General features: G+C 40.3%; 1 protein-coding gene across 9 annotated transcripts in view; it reads left to right on the top strand.

Moving 5' to 3' along the window:
* Window positions 1-1,385: 1,385 nt before the first annotated feature.
* The window catches only part of KASH5 (KASH domain containing 5), a 25,192-nt gene continuing 5,165 nt past the window's right edge, over window positions 1,386-21,412 (top strand). For 2 of the 9 annotated variants that reach the window (XM_081886646.1, XM_081886647.1), the window contains exons 1-12: window positions 3,406-3,576; window positions 4,047-4,163; window positions 4,990-5,170; window positions 5,747-5,908; window positions 6,326-6,443; window positions 6,847-6,897; window positions 7,297-7,374; window positions 7,487-7,543; window positions 8,346-8,405; window positions 11,626-11,690; window positions 13,817-13,904; window positions 14,306-14,413. In XM_081886646.1, coding sequence (XP_081742772.1) covers window positions 3,459-3,576; window positions 4,047-4,163; window positions 4,990-5,170; window positions 5,747-5,908; window positions 6,326-6,443; window positions 6,847-6,897; window positions 7,297-7,374; window positions 7,487-7,543; window positions 8,346-8,405; window positions 11,626-11,690; window positions 13,817-13,904; window positions 14,306-14,413 — 1,203 coding nt within the window. In that variant the 5' untranslated portion in view covers window positions 3,406-3,458. Of the gene's footprint in view, window positions 1,812-1,901; window positions 2,263-2,595; window positions 2,741-3,405; window positions 3,577-4,046; window positions 4,164-4,989; window positions 5,171-5,746; window positions 5,909-6,325; window positions 6,444-6,846; window positions 6,898-7,296; window positions 7,375-7,486; window positions 7,544-8,345; window positions 8,406-11,625; window positions 11,691-13,816; window positions 13,905-14,305; window positions 14,414-21,138; window positions 21,189-21,412 lie in introns of those variants that run through there. The other 7 variants (XM_081886644.1, XM_081886649.1, XM_081886645.1 and 4 more) reach the window with 7 other exon arrangements.

The raw sequence follows: 21,412 nt of genomic DNA, 5'->3' as shown, positions 1-21,412 counted from the left end.
TACTAGCTGTGCAAATGTTGCTTTGTTTGCAATGCAGATTTATTTATTTAAGCTATTTATACACTGCTTAATTACCAAAGTCTCTTATTCTTTACACTGAAGAAATTTATTCAACAGTGGGAACTGTTAAATATTTATAGCTGAAAAGAACATCTGCATTCTGAAAATCCTATCTTCCGTACACTTTTAGGGTAATGGTTCAGCTTAGGCAGGAAATGGCAAGAGAACTAGGAAGCCGACGAGTTACTTTTGGGAGACTTGCTTATAGTATATACATTGCAAAGGGTGCAAGCCTGGGTGGTGTATGGAGTTCATGGGCTGTCCCCCTCAAAGGAAAGCAGAGCAATACATTCGGCACCACCTTGGCTGCAGGAGTTGCGGAAAGGAGGCATACAAGGTGCCACCCAACCATCTTTGGGACTCCACTCTGGATTTGTGTTGCAGGGGCGTAGCCAAGGCCCTCCCCCCTGCAATCAATACAAATACTTGAGCTTCTGTTCCCCCTGACATGAAGCCTTCCCCCTCCAACATAAATCCTGGCTACGTCCATGTTGTGTAGGGTTTACTCCTGAGACTTTTCTTCTACCAAAGATATCCCACAAGGCTTGCAAGCATTTTTGTGTGCTTTTTATTGTTGTTGTTTAGTCGTTTAGTCGTGTCCGACTCTTCGTGACCCCATGGACCAGAGCACGCCAGGCACTCCTGTCTTCCACTGCCTCCCGCAGTTTGGTCAAACTCATGCTGGTAGCCTCAAGAACACTATCCAACCATCTCGTCCTCTGTCGTCCCCTTCTCCTTGTGCCCTCCATCTTTCCCAACATCAGGGTCTTTTCCAGGGAGCCTTCTCTTCTCATGAGGTGGCCAAAGTACTGGAGCCTCAGCTTCACGATCTGTCCTTCCAGTGAGCACTCAGGGCTGATTTCCTTCAGAATGGAGAGGTTTGATCTTCTTGCAGTCCATGGGACTCTCAAGAGTCTCCTCCAGGACCAGAATTCAAAAGCATCAATTCTTCGGCGATCAGCCTTCTTTATGGTCCAGCTCTCACTTCCATACATCACTACTGGGAAAACCATGGCTTTAACTATACGGACCTTTGTTGGCAAGGTGATGCCAACAAAGGTGTGCTTTTTATTTTACAGTAAATTGTTCTGTTCTCTTCAGTCGAAGGATGGTATAGAAATTAATAATTAAACCAATGAGGAGGGTGCAGAAAACAAGAGGGCTAGCTAGCTACATGGGCGTAGCCAGAAATTTTTGTTAGGGGTGGGGGCAGAACCTTAGATTTGTACAGTATTGTATGATTAAGGAGAGGCAGCTGTCCCCCCCACGTTGGCTACGCCCATGGCTGGGCGTTTGGTGGAGAGTGAGCTAGCCAGCAGGCGAGCACACCTTTCCATGTTGGAGAAAGGCTTGACAGAGGAACTTCCTGCCTCTCCACCTTCCTAAGGAAACACCGACGGGCCCAAGGAACAGGCGCAAGCGTCGCCGCTTCCGCGTTTTCCCGCCTTTTCCCCTGCGTCTCCCATAGCAACGCCTCGGCGCGCGAGTCCGGCTCTCCCGCTCTCTGGAGGCCGCGGCGGAGGGATATCTCCGCTTGTGCTTCAGCTCTCACTGAGACAACGTTTCTCCGTCCGCGTCTCCTTCCCTCGCTCGGAAGCTTCGCCCTCGGCTTCTCGGTTGGCTTCTCTCCCTCGTGTGAGGGGCTGCTCTTCCTCAGCCTCGCGAATAAAGGCTGCTTGAGAGAGCTGCGCGGTGCGAAAACAAAGAGTCCCCGCTAAACGGCCTTCTTGCACGCTCCCCCCACCCCGACGGTAGATTCCTTTCTGTACAAATCTGCCCCGTTTCAGTTGATAAAAGGCCACGATAACGCCTATCTCTCTTCGCAGGTGAACATTTAGACCTAACCCGTGTCGTGGCCGAGGGTCTCCAAAAATCTCCCTCCCGTGGATTTATAGCCTCCCAATTCCTAAGGTTGCTGCCAACTCGAGAAGCAAAAGCAACCCGGCCTCGCTTAAGCCGTCTGTTGGCGGCCCATAATGGCTAAGCTGCTAGGCTTCAAGCTACAAAGCACGCTCGAGCTATTTCTTTATTGAAATTTTAATTATTGATTGAATTTATTTTCCTCCCTGAGGAGACCAGTTGCGGCAGGCACAAGTTCGAAAAGAAAGCTTAAAGCCACATAAAATGTTCTGAAATCCATTGCCATTGAAAATGTCTTTTAAAAAGCAGGTTAAAAAGATTCTTCCGTCCAACGACCTTGGGGTTTGTACCGACCTGCGGACAAATATTACTATGGCTACCAGCCCTTTATCCCTGTATCTTGTTAACTGAGCTGCCTTCATAGGCAGAAGAGCCAAAGCCAAACTTTCGGCTCAGGATTGTGGCTCAAAAACAGCTTTCCTCCTCTCCTGCCTCAGACCCCTACCGCTAACCACAATAAATCAATAAAAACCCTAATTACCGGTACCCTTTCAATTGCAACCTGGCCTTCTACAGCTATTAATATATACTCTTTTACCAAATAAACTGTTACTTTGGATTAAAACACTTGTTAATTCTGCATCCAATGACCTCCCACCACTGGTTTGTGAAGCAGTGAATACCCACCCAATCCATATCTATCCTGTCTTGTTTCTTACGCAATGATGCATCCCTTCACCACAAAAAACAGCTTTTTTCTGAATTGAGAAAAAGAAAGATAGATGTTCCAACCCCATGCATCACCTCCATGCCATTCACAGTAGGTTGGACTCCCCAGTTAATTTGTTCGAACTAAAACCACACCATCATAGGGAGGGATCTCAACCTAATTATACATTATTTTGATTTAAATAAACCTAAATTTGGAGGTCACTCCACATATGTGAAATGGCAAATCATATAGTCAATCCAAGGTCCACGACACTATGATACAGCTGAAAACCTGTGCCTGTTGTGCACACACAGCACAGAGTGCCCTGTAGGAGAGAAAATACTGTTTTCTAATATAATTCTGATGTTAGCAAAGAAAACCTTTCAAATTAGTCAACTACATCCATGCTACTGCTGCACAAAGAGATATGAAAGTAACTCCCTTTTTTATCATTGTATTTCTTAATGCAGTGTTTAAGCCAGGTTTAACTTTCACACAGCAGTCCTATATATGTCTACTCAGAAGTAAGTACTACTGAGTTTGAGGAAGCTTACTCCCAGATAAGTGGGCATAGTGTTACGTAGCCTTAAAGTCTTATGAGACTGATGTGCTTCGAACAGATGAAGTTGTTGGTGCAGTCCAAATGAGTTTAATTTGAGGTAATTCACCTAAGCATTTTGCTACTTTCACAAAGCCTGGCAAATAAGTAATTACCCAAGTAGCTTTTTTGCTTCACAGATACTGGAATTATGTTCTTGTTTTGCTTGTTGCAGGTACACACAGAAGTGACCTTATAATCTATTCTTTTCTGGATAAGAACGCATCCATGGAACCAAGTTCTGATTGTGGCGGAACTCACCTGTGTGTGATGATGGAGGATATTTATTACAAGTCACTTGAAAATGAAGCAGTTGGACAGTTAACTGCATTCTTGTCAAGAGAAAGTAGGCATTGGTCATTCTAAACTGTCAGTCATTTTAACAGTATTGTAACTGCGTCAGAAACATCTGGTCCTAGAACCATTTCCCCTTCCTCAGGGCACTTCCAGACTGTTGCCATTTTTGGTTGGGATTCAGTCACATATCAGCAAATTCAGTTCACACAGTTATAATTGATAAGGAGGAAGAAACCCGCTGCACTGGAAAGTTTGAGTTAACACTTGCTTTGAGGTAACATAATAAGATGCATGCTCAGGAAAAAGGTCATCTAGAAGCGCCCCAGTTCATATGATTTCCACCATAGTTTCCCCCCCAGCTGATTTACCAAGGTTTTATCAAGCTGAGATGCCCTCACCTCAGTAATGGGATTGTAAATACATTTCATAACAGCCCCAGAAGGATGACTTGGTCTGCAGATAATCTAGGCTTAGAAAAAAAAAGCATTTATATAAATATTACTTCCTCATGTTCCTTAGCAATGCCACGGGACAGCATTGGCGTCAGCAGCAAGAATATCACCCTGAATGCAGGCCAATGCTCTGAAGAACATGTTCTGAAATGCACATTCAAGGCCTGTGATCCAGAACAAACAGGTAGAAAGTTTTTTAATATCAGTTGAAAACTATCAGTCTTCAAAACTGCTGGGAGATCAGTTTTTTGTTAAGATGTGCAAATACCTTTCAGAATAGTTTAGCATCAGGTTATATATTATAGACTCTTGGCTATATGTCATTTTGTCAGTGAACCTAACATCACTGTATTGAAGAAGCACACAATTCCAGGTCAACTTTAATGACAATAAGTCCTAGCTAGCAGAAAGATGGAATACTTTCTTCTTCTTAGACAAAGTTTTATTGACTAGGATGTGGGAAAAAAAATCATTCATTGATAGACATTATCCAGGACTCCTCCCAGTACTTCAAAGTTACATAAATTTATTTTACTTAAGGTATAATAGAAAGAGAAGAAAAGACAAGAAAATAAGTGATAATAAGAAGGAAGTGGGTGGGAAAGGGAAGCAGTGGTACAAAGCTACTATTCCTTTCCTGATACATCACTCATTTTCTTTAATCATGGAGACTAGAAGCTAATGGATTAAAAATTAAATATAAATTCACATTACTTTTCAGACCAAGCAAAATTGCTTTGTGAGCTACTGCTATGGGGTATTTTAAAACAATATAGATATGCAGACTAGTTTATATATACAGTTCATATATTTATGACCAACAATTTTATCAGTTGCAAATGCCTCATTTTTTCTAAACTGGAGAAACATAGACATATAAAACGTATCACAATAGCTTGCTTTGGTAGATAGCAGAGACAACTAAATCCAGATTTATTGTTCTATGCAATTTTTATATTTGAGTTTTCTACCTACCTGTGTAATTCTGTCTACCTGTATTCTGGTTATAGGAGAGGTGTCTGTCTTCCGAATCATTGAATACTTGCAGGAGATGACAGGGCAGAACTGTGAAGACTGGAGGTTTCAGTCTCTATATAAGAGGTTGGACCCTCAAGAGAGAGGGATTGCTGTTGATTTTTCTACCTTCTGTGCAGTTATGAAAGATTGGATCTCAGACTGTCGACAAGAGGGGTTAGTAATTGTAGTAGTCAGATATTGCCTTACACATGGCCTTGGTTTCAATATTAAATTCCCTGAGAGATGTCTGTATTGTTAGTATTCTAAGGGAACCTGAGGCATGGTGAATTTTCTTTTAAGATGATGAGTAGTTAGAGTAGGGATGGTAAACCTCAGGCCAAATGCAGGCCTCCTTATCTGGCCCTCAGACGTCTCCCCAGGCCATACACCTTCTGGAGCCATGCTCCTCTCCCGCCCAATGTATTTTTGCCTGGCCGGAATTTGTGCTTGAACTCTAATGCTGCTTGCTTGCTTGCATGGAGGATGAAGAAGATACATGACTCTGTGACTTTCTCAACTTTTAAGAAAGCATAATAGTAACATTTTAAAAAATTGAGACTTTATATCAGCCTTGCCCTGGTGGTGACTTTCCAAAGATTTTTGTCTACAATTATCCCTGACCACTAGCAATGCTCTGATCACCTGCAGAGGAAGGAAAAACAGGATTTGATGTAATTTTATTAATGATGTAAGCAAAGGGGAAATATAATTCTGGCTTATTTTCCCACCTGCTTTTTTTCCTAACAAAAGGGAAGATGCTGTAGACCTAACAAACAGCATCCAAGATCTGCAACATGGCAACAAGCAGCTAGCAGTGCAGAACACCAAGCTGCAAAAGACTATTGAGGCTGCAGAAGAGCTCAACTCAAGACTCTCTGAGGAGATCTGTGACCTGAAGGGGAAGCTGAGAGGGTAAATGTTGGAAGTGCTTGACCTGGTATCATTAATTATGACTAATACAAGAAGACAAATAGTAGAAGATTTAGTCAGTAATGAAGACAGGGCTGTAGGAAGTGGGGCAAGAGCTTCGTTGAATCTATGGAACATTGAGGGGCCATTGGTTGTGCTGAAAGGAGTTATTGTAATATGACACTGTACCCTCTGATGTGCATGTATTTCCTTACCTTCAATACCATTCCCTATTTCCTTCCCTGAGTACAGTGCTACCTACTAAACATATGTTTGGGTTTGGATTAAGCTTTTCTTTTACTTTTCAACCGCCTGTTTCGTTTCCAGTTCTTGGGTCTTTCTCACATAGCTTGATGATAGTGAAGTTTGGAGGTAGAATTCAGATCATTATAACTAAACAACCACCATTCTTTATTACAGCACCCAGCCAGCCTTGGAGCAAGCTAGGGTCATGGCAAATGAATTAGAGGATCTGAAGGTTTTCTCAAAAAGTCTGGAAGAAGAAAATAGTAAACTGCACGCACAAGCCCGACAGCTGGTAGGTGCTTCAGTTTAGTTTCTGGTAAACTTTCCTGTTTTGTAAAGCTTACACACCGTTGTCTCAATTTGTTTGAGTTATTCAAATGACATTTTGATTTTTGGGTTGGGGAGTTTGGGTTTTTATTTCAGCCAGTTCTTCTGAAACAAAGAAGAAAGGAGTTCATGTAGTTGAATACATATGCAAATATGTTGTGCATGTGGATAATTCTGTAAAGCATGTTCGATGAACTTGTGACAGCTGGCTTTTTAGAAACTACTGTTTATGCCTGTTTGGATAATATATCTGCACAAAAAGCTTTCACAAACCACTTCAGGTTATCCTTTTGCTGGAAAATGTTATATTGGAATTCTGGATCCTCATACAGGCTAATCAAACTGTAACATTCCCTTCCAAACTTTAGGTAAAAGAGCAGCAGTTCCTTTCTGTTCAATTGGATAAAGTGCAGGAGATGGTGAGCAGGGGTGATGGGGACTTTTAAAAAGTAAAACCAGCCATGTCAGCTGTAGGATTACATAAATGTAAGAAAATGAGGCATGTGGTTTAGTGCAGGTTGCTGCTGTTTGTACTTGTGGCATTACAGTACAGGTGAAATCTCAGCTGTCACCTGCACAATGGAGAATAAGCATAGATTACATACAAATCACTGCATGCGTACTGAAATTCCATACAAGAAACGACATGTCCTCCTCCAGGATATCATCACACATATGCACACACCATGATATCCCTTCAGAATGGATATCTTCCTTATTAATCTAAAAAACAAACAAACTCAGAGGCTGTGTAATAACAAACTGATGCAGCACATGGGAGATAGTAATGTTAAAAGTCTGTTGCGTTTGTCTTCTAGAACAAGAAACTGCTTCTGGAGAAAGAAAGCTCAAAGTGTAAAATCAAAGACCTGTTTACAAAGAAGGCTAAAATGAAGGTACTTAAAAAAGCCATGTTCAACTAGTTTGTCAGATGACTGCTGTTTTTGTAGTATGGATTTGTGACTATAACTTGAGGGCATCTATTTGTATTCTGCTTTCTTCTTGCAGTCCCAGATCTCTGAATATGAAAACCTTATCTCCTGCAAAGATGCTGCCCTAAATGAGGTGAGGTATATATAGGAAAAATGACAAATTGGAAGTCTGAAATTAAGGTGCTATGATGGAGGTGAGCATCTGGGAGTATCTGTTTTCCTGGGTTCAGTGACACTATGGGTGATAGCAGCACCACATATTGTTCGTAATGTGGTGAATTTTCAAGTTGCACACCTCTTTGCATGGAAGAAAAGCGTTCTTGCTATCCTGCCAACACACTGGGTTTAATTACAGGCTACCCATTGAACAATTTTGTGCATTGGACTGAGTGGTAGTTTCCAGTGGTATGAACAGGGAGTCGTTTGCAGCATCCACCTGTGTCATGAAGACAATTTCCCTGTATTTCCATTGGGAAAGAAGCTATCTGAAAAAGTGCACGACATCATGATAAGTTGCTAGTTTCTACGTTATATTGCCACCTAATTAAACAAATCTTAGTTGATTCATTGTGATTAGTTTATTTGATTGATTATAGTTCCACACAGGTAAAAACAATAGTTTTAAAGTTGTAATTGATTAAACATTATGGTCCTATTTGTATGACTTGATAATCTTTGAAGTGTTAGATGCATCCTTCCTCTGACATTTTTTACAGCTTTGGCTTGTCTCTGTATTCAGGGATCACTAGGTGTCACTGCAACCTCATCGCTAGACATAACTTGGTTCGGAAAAGAAACCATCCATATTTTGAAAAATTACCGGTAGTTTGGTGACAGAGGTTCTCTGTAAGATTATGGTTTGCTTTGAGATGAGGTTGAGTTACTTTTTTGTTTGTTTGGTTTTTATTATGTTTGATTATGTTTTGCGTTTACAGAAAACAAAACACGCTGAAGAACTAACAGTCACCTTGGATGAATACAGAATGGTAGTACAGGTAATGTGGGACTAGGAGGAATCTAGAGTGATTGAGATATATATACAGTATATATATATATATATATGCAGGTTTTGGTGTCCTCGGGTGTCTTCCCGTGTAAAAGTTGGGGTGTCTAGGCGACGTTTCGACGAGGTCTCACTCGTCATCTTCAGGCTGGTGCTTTCGGCTTCTTGTTACTGGAACAGAGCAGGATCTCAGTGTTTGAGTTCCTATAAATACTGTTGAGGGGGTGTGGTGTATAGCCTCCAATGTTCTGGGCAGAGAGGAAGTTCCCAGGCTAGTGTGCCTTTTCTTCTTTTGTTCCTTAATTACTTGAGGGATATCTTGAGTGATTTCTTGAGTGATATCCTGAGTACCACTTAGGTGGGTCATTAGGTGTGGATTAGTTGCTAAAGTCTTTGTGTCGCCTAGACACCCCAACTTTTACACGGGAAGACACCCGAGGACACCAAAACCTGCATTCCTGTACCCGTGAAAATCTACGAAAGCATATATATATATATATATATATATATATATATATATATATATATATAAACAGTCTAGAGTGATTATTTATTTATAAAAATATTTCTATACTGCTATTTATTTTTTAAAATATGTAAAACCGTACAATAAAAAACATGTAAAAATGTTAAAAACAGAAAATAGTCAGCTACTATGAAAAGATGTATTCTTAATTGCCTGCATAAGCCTGAAGGACTAGAAAAGTTTTTGTTTTTTAAAATAATATTTATTAACAGTTTAAACACTACAAAAAAATAAACAAGACAATACAATACAAAAACAAAGACACTAAATAACACTAAGACATTAAACTAACAATACAAAACAAAAACAATTTAAGACACATCAAACAATTTCAATATCTTATCTTTCATTCACTTGTTTCAACGACCTCCTCACACTTCCCTTTTTGTATTCCACTTCAGTTAATTGTTTCAGCAATTCCTTTCCATCTTCCTCTATTTTCTGTCCTGTAATTATCTTAACATATTCTAACCTTATTTTTTCCCTTTAATACACTAATATTCTATTTGTACTTAGTTCCTTATAACATTTCTACTAAAGCCATATAACTTCATTCCAACATTTTTCTAATATTCATTAATTTTACAGTATTTCTGTAAATAGTCTTTAAACTTTTTCCAGTCTTCTTCCACCAACTCCTCTCCCTGGTCTCGGATTCTGCCAGTAGAAAAGTTTTCAGCAGGAGCTTAAAAGTTGAAACAGAAGGCACCTGCTAAATCTCTATTGTCAGAGTACTCCACGATACTGGGCTGATGACACTAAAGTCTTGGGTTGCTTGTTGTCAAATGAACCTCACCAGCTTGGGAAACAACCAACAATGTTCCAACAATGCTCCTGAAGATCATCTCAGTCATCAAGCAGGAATATAAGGGTTCAGGTGGTCCCCAAGGTACTCTGGACCTAAGTTCTTGAGGGCTTCGTAAGACAATATGAAGATCTTTATCCCAGCTTGGCAGTAGATGGACAGCTAGTGCAGATATTACAACAGTGGTAATCACATGTTCTCATCCAGATGCCCCCATCAGCAGACTGGCAGCTGTATTTGGAGTTAGTTAGTTGTGTATTAAGCAGAAGTATCCCCCATCAAATTCTATGACCACAGAAAAACCAAGTCAGAATTGGTAATAATGATAAGGCATGGGAAATGATGAATAACAGGTTCACAGTTGTAGATCCCAAAGGCTAATCTTCAGTCTATGACAGATAGCAGAGGCTACCCTAGGAAAAGGGACACATAGACTACTGGATGGGAAGCAGTATGCATACAGTGCAAAAACTGCTAACATAACTCTCTGATATTTAAACAAATGAAACTGAAAAGTTTCACATGATGTGGAGTTAACATTGAAACAACATAACATAAATGTTCCCAAGGCATTAGAGCAAATTAAATGTTTTGGAGAAGTGGCGGGTTTTAAAATAGACACAGAAAAGACCAAGATATTAGTCAAAAACATGGATGAGCAGTCGAGAAATTTGAGGATTTGGCTGACTGTGAGAAATCTCAACTTATTTCAAGATAATTATATTAAACTGTGGAAGGAGATTTTAAAAGAGTTGGCAATATGGTAAAGGATGACGCTTTCCCTACGAGGTTAAATTTCAGCCATCAAAATTAATATACAGTGGTACCTTGGTTTTCAAACTTAATCCGTCAAACAGACTCCTGAAGCCATTTGAAAACCAAGGCGCAGCTTCCAATGGCTGCAAGAGCTTCCTGCACTCAAGCAGAAGCCGTGTCAGATGTTTGGCTTCTGAAAAACATTCGCAAACTGGAACACTTCTGGGTTTGCGGCATTTGGGAGCCGATTTGTTCGGCAACTAAGCCGTTCGGGAACCAAGGTACCACTGTACCTCCTAAAATTATTCAAACAATCCTGATTGTTAATAATTTAAGTTGCCTCAAAGAATGGAAAAAAGATATTATTTGAAATTAGCAGGTTGGCTAAGATGTATAAAGTAGAATCAGATTTGTGTTGGAAATGTAAAGAAATGGAGGGAATCTTTTTTCATGTGTGGTGGGCATGTAAAAAGGTTAAAGAGTATTGGGAAATGATTTACAATGAGATTAAAAAAATGTTTAAAACAACTTTCCCCAAAAGATCAAAGGCATTCTTGGTAGGAATAGTTCAAGTAGAAGTTCCCAGGTGTCAGAAAAATTTATGTATGCTGCAACAGCAGCTAATGTATTAGCCCCAAAATGGAAAGTGAGGGAGGTCCCTTGTAAGGTAGACTGGTAACTTAAGATGATAGAATTTGTGGAACTAGCAGGGCTAACATATAGAATAAGAGAGCAAGAAGAGGAGTGGAAACCTTTTGTTGAGTATATGGAAAATAATTGCACACAGCTGAAAACGCTGGCAGCGTTAAGATAAATTCAACAGGTTAACTAATATTCGAGTATTGTACGATTGGAGAACTGACTAAAATGATTATAGTAAAATATGCAGGTATAATAGGCAAATAAAAAGAACCATGGAAGGGGAAGGAGGGAAGCAACTGATTAAATGGTATTATGTAAATTGTTTATTTTGAAATGTTAAACTGAAAAAGAAACACTGAAAAGTTTATAGAATTGTACACAAGACCTTGCAAGGTAGTCCCATACAGACTTTCCCACTTTACTTTGTGCTATTATAGTAACTATCATACTTATGCACCAGGTTCTGTTTGTGATCTCCATTAGGAACTGAAACTGGAGGTTAGCAGACTTCAAGAACACCTGTTCCAATCCTATCAGGACCAATATGTGTAAGTGTTGCCAGAATAAGCTAGGTGTTTTGGAGGGTGGTTAGGATACAGCAAGCCCTGATGTAGCTAGTATAAAGGAAGGTGTGGTGTCCAACCAGGGATAGCGCTATGGTTTTCGTTACAGTTGCCTGTAAAATCATTACTGTGTTAAACTAAAAATTATCCTTTCGGGACAGTGAAATGCTTTTGAATTTTCAAAAAAAAATTCCCAAAAGCAATTTCAAAATGATTTAATTATTTCATTCTTTTAACTGGCAATTGTCAAAATGCTCCCTGTTTATGATTAGCTTGAATTCTGTATGAATCATATTCTAAGAATATACCACTAAGTAAGCTATTATGTTTTTGAGGATTGTTAGCAAGACCTTTTGATTTAATTTTAATTGCATAGAATTAAACTTCTGAAGTGTATGGGGTTTTAGCATGTATTGTTTAATTCCCTTGTATTTGGAAGAGCTAGTTTTAAATTGTAGTACTTCACCCTGAGGTTTAGTGATGGTTTAGGATACAAATTTTAACTAAATGCATGAATAAAATTGTTATTGCTATTATTAATAGTAATTTTTCAATACTTTTTCAGTAGTGTAATATTAAGCCCTGGTAAAGCTGTTAAAATTGAGTGCCCCCTGGAGGCAGATATTCAGACAGTGAAAGCAGACAGCTTTTTCCTCAGAGGGGACAGTTCATAGTTGCATGATCTATCCAAGACTAAATGAGGTTGTTCGTATCATCCTTATTGCTCTCATTCTCTTCTTCTTCTTCTTCTTCTTCTTCTTCTTCTTCTTCTTCTTCTTCTTCTTCTTTCAAAAGACTTAACAAGTCCACAAAGCAGCTGAGCAGGGAGCTGGAATGTTTAGGGAATGATTTATCTGGCCCCAGGTAGTTGTACCTCGGGAGTGCTCAAGAAACAGAACAGATGCAGCTTAATTTGCTGTCTCAAGAGAAATTAGTTTTGTCCTCTCCGAGACCTATCCATCTCTCTCTCTTACGCACGCACATCATGTTCTGTGACCCAGTTCTTTGTGACTAGCACTAAGAATCTGAAATAATTTGTTCTGACTTGCTAGGGAGACACTGAGGTCAGGTCTGGGTGTGTTACGAACATGGATAATTTTGCTTTGCACTTTAGTGAGACAGGGGTTTGCACTTCTACTAAAGGACTTATTTTGATTTTTAAAACCAGAGCTGGAAAAATATATATTAAGGTCATCTAATCTACCTCGCTATCCTAATGTTATCCAGACCTAAACAGTCTTTGACAGACACAAAGAAAGTCTTTTAAAAACAAATTGGGTTGCATCCAAGCTTTCCATCTTTCATAACTGACTGATAAAACCTCCTATCTCCTGCTGCAATAGTAAATGGAAAAAGTGTTTTGTTTTGTTTTTATTTAGGTGCTATTGTGGGATTATAACAACTTTTTTTTAAAAAAAGGAAGGCTAAGCTAAAAAACTCTTTTGGCACAAATTAACCAATTAAGAAATGATTCCAACCAGAAAGGCTGTGTTTTTAAAGATTTATTAAAAAAAAATTGTACTAAAGAACACCAAGCAGTCCTGGAGAAACATTTTAATAATATTTTTTTAAACTATAGCTGAAAAGGTGTTTTAGTGTGAATTAAGAGAGTAATTAAAAATAAGCATGCTATTAAAGTAGCACTGACTGGAAAGGGTAATAGTGAAGGTGTGTGAAATAACAGATACATGATGATAGGTACACCCACCTGGTATATCACTGTACAGCTTTTAAAAATACAGAAAAATAGTACTAAGGTGATCTACCCCTGTGGAGATTGTGCTAGTATAGTCTGAACAAAAGACAGAATCACCATAGGGAGAACCCAGGAGGACAATGATTTGATAACATCATGCAGATGACCCATAAATTGTAAGTGAGCAAAGCATGAAAATTCCAGAGGAAATTCTAGTGTAGAAGAGTACTAATAGCGTTGTTAATTTTTATGTTGTTATTTTTATGTTAATGTTTATTGTTAATTTTGCTTTGTTAATTACAAGGTAAATTGTTGATCCTTAGTTATATGGCCAAGGAGCTTCATGTAAACTCCCATTTTAATTGTTTGCAGTTCTGTTTGACACAATGAACTGTTAACATTCTTTTTGATGCAGGCTGCCAGGAGATTTCCTAGAAAATGTGAAGACCTGCTCACAGGTCCCTGCACAGCCACTCTGGATGGAAATTGAAGAATCACAGAGAGTAAGAAGCCACAAATAAGTATAGCTTCTTGGAATGTCTTACCATTGCTCTCACCATAAATGGAAAGGATCTCAAGACTTAACTCAGACAAACCCAGAGTCTTGGGTAGATGCTTGCTGTACAGGGTTACACATTTATCTAGTTTGAAGGGATTTGTTGCTCAGCACTAGTGATGTTGCAGGCACTATCCAGTACCAGCCTGTGATACTCACACAATTACGACACTCATAGTAGCTGTTGTTGTTGTGCTAAATGGGAGAAAAATAACATTTTGCCAGTAACAAGATATTGCACTTTTGTGTATTGGAGAAAAGCAGCACCTGTGTCACAGAAGTGTATGTTGAAGAAAGACTTAAGATTTATTGGACTATAAAATGATGACAGTACCTTGCTGTCTTCAGCAGCAGTTTGGTGAGGAGGCTGATTTGCCTAGTCCTTTGTGTGGGATGTTGACATCTTTGGTGACAGATCCATTGGCTTCAGGTGACATTGGATCTTTGACAGAAAGGGTAAGTGTGGAATTCACAAGTGGTAAGAAAAATAATGAAGTTTTCTTCCTTTTATTCCAGAGAACATGTGTGCTGAATTAAAGCTACCAGTATGCTGTTAGTAATATTGAAACTAAATTGACTTCACACCAAGCAGCACTTTAAACTTTGAGCCCTGTTTCAAAAATGGAAAGTCATCTCAAAAACTGATCTGACCACCCCATCCCATAGCACACACCTCTGATTTTCTCAAAATAACTTTTTACCTACTGATATCTGGAGCTAGCTCTAATTTTGTGTTGTTGGGATAGGTGCTGTATATATTTCTTTTTCTAGAAAACAGAGCATGATCCATAGTCTTATCTTTCATTACCTTGGTAGCCTTTCTCTGAACTCTAGTTTTGAAGCCTGCCAAGATATACTTTAATACTAAGGACCCAATGTGCGGTGTGACTCATTATCCCAGCAGCCTCCCACTGTTCTGTTTCTCTCTGTCTACAAATTGGAATACAGTATAAGCAAAAGCACTAAGAATACTGTGGCTTCCAGCTGGTAGACATGCATTTGCTGTCACATCAAAGTGTGGATGGGACTTGTTGCCTTTTTGTTGCTGTAAGCATGTAGGAATTTGTGTAGGTGTAGAGTTATGGTGCTGAAAATATGAACAAGTCCCCTGCTCAGTTTAAGAGGAGTGCATGACCAGAAATCTTATGAATTGGATATTGTGGCTAATGCCTTTGGGGTGGAGTCAGTTGTGCTCTCGCTTGCCCTATTTGTTAAAGGGGTTTTGTGAAATCAAGCTGTTTCTTTATTATGCAAGCTGCAGTAGCATTTTGTTGGCAATTGGAGGAACTGAGGACTGTATGGGTGGGTGTTGATAAAGCGTGCCCTGTCCTTGCGTCTTGAAAAAGACCCCTGTTAACTTGGGCATATACTAGTGGACATGAATGTGGGGGAAAAGAAAGCCATGTTAGATGTAGGAGCTGGAAGACGACAAGCTGCACAAGGCAAGCACACTGTCTTAATCTCATCCTCCTATTTAAAGAGCATTTGCTATCCAATTGATTGAAGGGAAGATGTTTGTCATGTTGTAGTGAAGAGGAGCCCTTTCTCCTACTTTCATAGTCATATATGAGCCAGATGCTGACAGTTTAAATGGGTGTTTGTACCATGGCAAGTCACAGAAGCAAAGCCAACGCTGAAAGTTTAGAGAGACATATGGCCCATCAGCCTCATTTTCAAGGGAAAGCGAGACTCCAGCATTGGCATTAGAAAAATGAAAAGCCCATTAGGTTTCCTGTGGGGTGCACAGACTACACAGTCTGTGTTCAATTACAAAACGGGCACCGGTGGAGCTAACAGGGACGTGATTAGCAGTAGGGAAGTTTAGTATGAATACTAACAAAAAGACATTAGCTGCTCGGGATCTAAAAAAGCAGGTACTATTTTGAATAATACTGTTCTGGAGATTATGATAGTTTGTCTGGAAATGCTTACTTACATGTAAAGGTCCACAGACCGCATTTTCTGAGCTTCCTTGAGGCTGCAGTTCGGAAACAGTTTTCAGGATTCTGACAAAAATCCTGGAAACCATATGCCTCCCTGAATTAATTTGCAGGGGGAGTAGACAACATTGTGTCAAGCAAGTGTTATGCACTTTGCAGTGCATTTTCAGTCACATTTCTTATCACCAAAGTCTGGAAGTTCAGCTGGAACTTGCTGGAACTCTGTTCCGGTACCTCTCAGGCGGGTGCCACTGCCATTATAAGAGAACAAAAAAGGCATTCATGGTGAGTTCTGGCACCTTTCCCCCCTAGAAAAATAGGACTGGATGTCACCAAACAAAATTGTAGCATAAGTCTTTATCTCTGACCATTGTTGCCATAAATCAGGCTCTAATTCCTGTTTAAAGTAAAAAAAAAATCAATGATACTGTGAATGCCGATAAGGGAGATGTAGCAAAAGGAAAGAATTTAAAGGCAAAAATATTTCTGATCTTATATTTAATGGAAAGATCTGACCCTAGTTGTGGAGCTTTCAGGAGAAAAGGAAAAGCCCATGATGGTAGCCAAGACAGCTAAACTGTCAAAAAAGGAAAAGGCAATGGAAAGTTTTATGCTGTTTTATGCTAACTTCTCGACAAACTGAAGCAAGATTTTAAAAATGACCTGCAGGAAGAGTGGAAATCGGCCTTAAAACCTATAGAAACTTCATTGGATGACAGAATCACAATCTTGGATGTTGCTGCAATAGCAAATGAAACAACTAAAATGGGAATTAAGCATTAAAAAATAATTTAAAAGCTGTCTGACTGAGCTAAATATATCCTGCTTTGTAAATGTCAGACAATGTGTTGCACCATTTAAATGTTAAAATGAGAGGCTTGGAAGAGACTCAGGAAAAAGTCTGATACTAAATTCTTCATTTTATATTGATTAATCAAATAATGCCTGCCTTCCATTACTGACACTGACATTGCTTATCACTCTGGTGCTAGTTTGCAGTCCAACAACAACAGACTGAGAGACATCTTGGTAAAATTTTCACATCTTTCAGCTAAATAAATCATTTTGAACGTGATCAGAGATAAAGAAGGTCTGGAATGGGAGGGCACCAATATTCTAATCTCTGTCCAGCTATACACAGTTGGAAACAGGCTTTGAAAAAATATACAGATCAGTGGCAGAAAGCAGGAATCCAGTATTGCTGGGGTTTCCCCTTTCAGTTAATAAGGTAAAGGTACCCCTGCCCGTACGGGCCAGTCTTGCCAGACTCTAGAGTTGTGTGCTCATCTCACTCTATAGGCGGGAGCCAGCGCTGTCGGCAGATACTTCCGGGTCACGTGGCCAGCGTGACAAGCTGCATCTGGCGAGCCAGCACAGCACACGGAACGCCGTTTACCTTCTTGCTGGTAAGCGGTCCCTATTTAACTACTTGCACCCGGGGGTGCTTTCAAACTGCTAGGTTGGCAGGTGCTGGGACCGAACGACGGGAGCGCACCCCGCCACAGGGATTCGAACCGCCGACCATGCGGTTGGCAAGTCCTAGGCACTGAGGTTTTACCCACAGTGCCACCCGCGTCCCCTTTCAGTTAATAGTTGGAATCAATTGTGTCACCCATCTTATCACAAATAATAATGAAGCACATAACATACTTTATTTACCCAGCCTATCATCAGCATCCCAGCAGGGAGATCAAAGCTCAGATGATCTTGTTGGTGGCAAGGAAAAAAAATAGGTATAGAAGAGGAGAATTCCCTGGATGCCAACATCCAGGTTTGGGGCAAGTACTCTGGTGAGATAACCCCAGCAGAGATTTAAAAGCACAAAATATGCAGCATGGTAAAGCATGGCTGTTAGACCTTTAAAATATGCCCTTCTAAGTTCCTTCCAAAGTTCCCCTCTTCCCCTAACATAGAAAAATACCATATTTCTTTTTCAAAGTTTAAAGAATTGGCCACCATACAGGGGGATAGTTTTGTGAATAGAGTCTGTTAAGGTTTCTTGTTATACTTATTCCTAACTATCTTAGCTTCGTGTGACAGAGTCTAATGCCTGTGAGTTCTGTGGATGAGTTTTTGTTGCTGGGTGCTACATTGAAGCATAAAGCTTCAGATTTTGAGAAGTTAACCCGCAGGCCTGATAGTATTGTGAAGTTGTTAAGCTCTTGAAGTCTTGCTATTCCCATGTTCAGCAGGTCAGGTGTCATAATCATTAAATCATCAGTGAAGAGTCCAATCATATAGTTTTCTCCCCCCAGTTTGGACTCCCTTGATGTCTGGTGTTCTAAGGCATATAACTAATGGTCCTAAAGCTAGGATGAACAAAAAGAAAGAGTGGACAGCCTCTCTTCATTCTATTTAGACTAATGAAAAATTCCTTCTTTACAATGAGATAATGTGTCTCTACCACATTGTATTTGCAAATTACCCTTTCCTAGGCCAAAGAGTTGTTTTTCCATCTACCCAAGTGCAAATACGGGAGCTTGTACCTTGTTGAAAGATAATTGCTTTTCTATTAGATGAGAAAAGGATCAGACAAAGAAGAAGAAGAAAAACCTTTATCTGAGTCTAGTGCCTTTTATACAAAAATCACAATTACTTCCCATGTTGGGTTATTTACTGCAAATGGAGCTTGCTTACCGTAACAGCCACCACCTGACTCCATCATCTCAACATTTGTTTGATTGTACTGGAGTTTAGTTAAAAAAAACCTCAGAAGCAGATTTTCCTTTTCTGAATGATGCTGAAGAAGGCCAAAGATTCATATCAGTAAGAAGACTCACCACTCTTTCCTTCCTCTGTTTATAGTTGATGGAACTAGATACCCTTCTGTTTTCCCTTCGTTTTGTGGGAACAGCCTCCATCATTGGGTTGTTCCATCCTTGGAATGAGGAAGCTGAAAGTACACGTATGCCAAGAAACCATACTCCTCCAATGAAAGAGATAGGTGTTAGCTACACTGCCTTGTGGGTTACCAACCTTTTGGTTCCAAAGATGGTTGGACAGCATTTTGTATGCCTCCTTCTGGCAACTCCTGCAGTCAAGCTGGTGCCAGACGTATTGCGCTGCTTTCCTTTGGACTACATCAGCGAGTCTGAGAGGGGGGTCTTGTTGTTTGAGTAGCCCAGGGCCTCTATACACAGCCCAGGCTTGTGCCCCGGGGAGGTCACTTTGTTGCTGCTAATGCAGTGGCTTGACTTCACCCCTGAATGCACACTCCATTGTCTCTCGAGACAGATGGATGTCAACAACAACTAGGCAGAAGCAGTCACTCCTTTCTCCCATATTTTTGTGGAACCTTTGAAAAGCATTGGTGTACATTCTTGGTGATGCCAACTTATCTTCATCATTTTTCTGCGGTGAAGGCGACTCCTTAAAAAGGAAAAAAAGGCCAGTTTATACCTTAAATAAGTCAATAATAAATAATAATACTTGCTCCAGACTGTCCTGCTTTAGGCAGCAGGTGTGTGTGATGTGTGGAGGAGGAATTGTATATTTTTTTTTAAAAACACCTGTGCGTGGAATGCTAACATGCCAGTGAAAAGTGTTCAGTACTTTCCATTAGAAATATTATTTTTCTATACGCATACAGAGAGGTTCCCCCTTATTGCTGACATCTGTCTGTCTCGGGAGACAATGGAAGAGTGTGCCTTCGGGGGTAAAGTCAAACTGTTGGAGAGTTACAGCACCAGCTGTGGTTGTAGAGAAGAGAGAGATGTATTTTACTGCTGCTGAGGTAGCAGTAAAAGGCGTTTGATTTTGCTTCTACAGGTGCAGCATGGCATTTTTTCTCTGCACTCCTCCCAGCAGTCATTCCTCTTCTGGTCCTCATGGGGGTTATTGACCTCCCCTGATACAGGAAGTACAACAGTCCTAGAAAAATATTAGTTCTGGAACAGGCATAAGATGGCCAAAGGATTCAAAATAAATCTCTCTTAAAAGTGGCAATGGGAAGAGATTGCACCCACCATTTGGGTTTGGGGACTAAGCTGTAGTACAGGCATAGGCAAACTCGGCCCTCCAGATGTTTTGGGACTACAATTCCCATCACCCCTAACCACGGGTTCTATTAGCTAGGGATCATGGGAGTTGTAGTCCCAAAACATCTGGAGGGCCAAAGGGGGAAGCAGGATGAAAGAACCAAGGAAGAAGCTGCAGGGCAGGAGTGGGGAACTCGTGGTCCTCTAGAGTTGCTGGACCCCAAACTCCCATTAGCCCTAGCCAGTAAGAGATTATGGGAGCTGAAGTCCACCAACAACTACAGGGCGACAGGCTCCCCACCACTACTGAAAGATAAAGAGCAAGAAATTGTAAGATACTGGAAGTGATCCTGGATATAACTGGAATGTGAATGCAAATTACTTACAACATTTTAGAAGAAGTCTGTTTTAGGGATAAGGATAGGAAATGCACCTCAGGTGATATGTTTGCTAAAGAAGCCTTTCTTTTCCATGACAACTTTCCTTATGACTGTTCGTTAACATTCTCAAAAAGAGTTTGATTTCATCTACATGGTTAGCTGCGGGTGGCGCTGTGGGTTAAACCACAGACCCTAGGACTTGCTGATCAGAAGGTTGGCAGTTCGAATCCCCACGACGGGGTGAGCTCCTGTTGCTTGGTCCCTGCTCCTGCCAACCTAGCAGTTTGAAAGCACGTCAAAGTGCAAGTAGATAAATAGGTACCGTTCTGGTGGGAAGGTAAACGGCGTTTCCGTGTGCTGCTCTGGTTTGCCAGAAGCGGCTTAGTCATGCTGGCCACATGACCCAGAAGCTGTACGCCGGCTCCCTCGGCCAATAATGCAAGATGAGCGCTGCAACCCCAGAGTCGGCCACGACTGGACCTAATGGTCAGGGGTCCCTTTACCTTTACCTAGTTAGCTACATAGCATTTAATGTTTTGCAGTTGCACGACAACTTTGCATACTGTAAAAAGCACGTTCAAGGCTGTGTGAAATTGTTGGTGGGGGGATGGTTGCACATAGACAAGGTACAGCATTTGTACCTGTTGTTCTGGCAGGATTTTGTTCCTTTTTGAATTGCTTTGTGAAACATATTTCTTAAAAGCATTGTGGAGAATTAAAACTTTCAAATGTCACAAGGAGTCATTTGGTGTATCAAACGCACTGCAAAGTAACAGACTCTCAGACAGGAGAGAAATAATAAGGAGGCTAGTATGTAGACATAATTTGTTTAATTTGCATTAAAAAACATCTTCATCACACCTATCAATTTTGTTTTCTCCAAGGCTGTGTATTCTACCTTTCCAGAAACCACATCGCTTAGCTCAGCAGAATCGTAAGTGTGCATGTTGGCCCCTACCATAAGGCAAGATGAGGTGGTCTACTTTAAGTATAATGGATGAGCAACAAACAGCTTGTTTTTAGGAGGGCACTGTATCATACTACACTTTGTAATCATGTTTCTAATCAGCAAAACATGAGCATAATCTTCCACACAGAAGGTTTAAAGAATCAATTTCAAATAGGTCAGTCTAGAAAGTAATATGAAACTGAAAATGA

Source organism: Podarcis melisellensis, assembly GCF_964234715.1.
Source record: "Podarcis melisellensis genome assembly, chromosome: 13".
Classification (NCBI taxonomy): domain Eukaryota; kingdom Metazoa; phylum Chordata; class Lepidosauria; order Squamata; family Lacertidae; genus Podarcis; species Podarcis melisellensis.
This window is presented reverse-complemented; position numbering and strand designations above follow the sequence as displayed.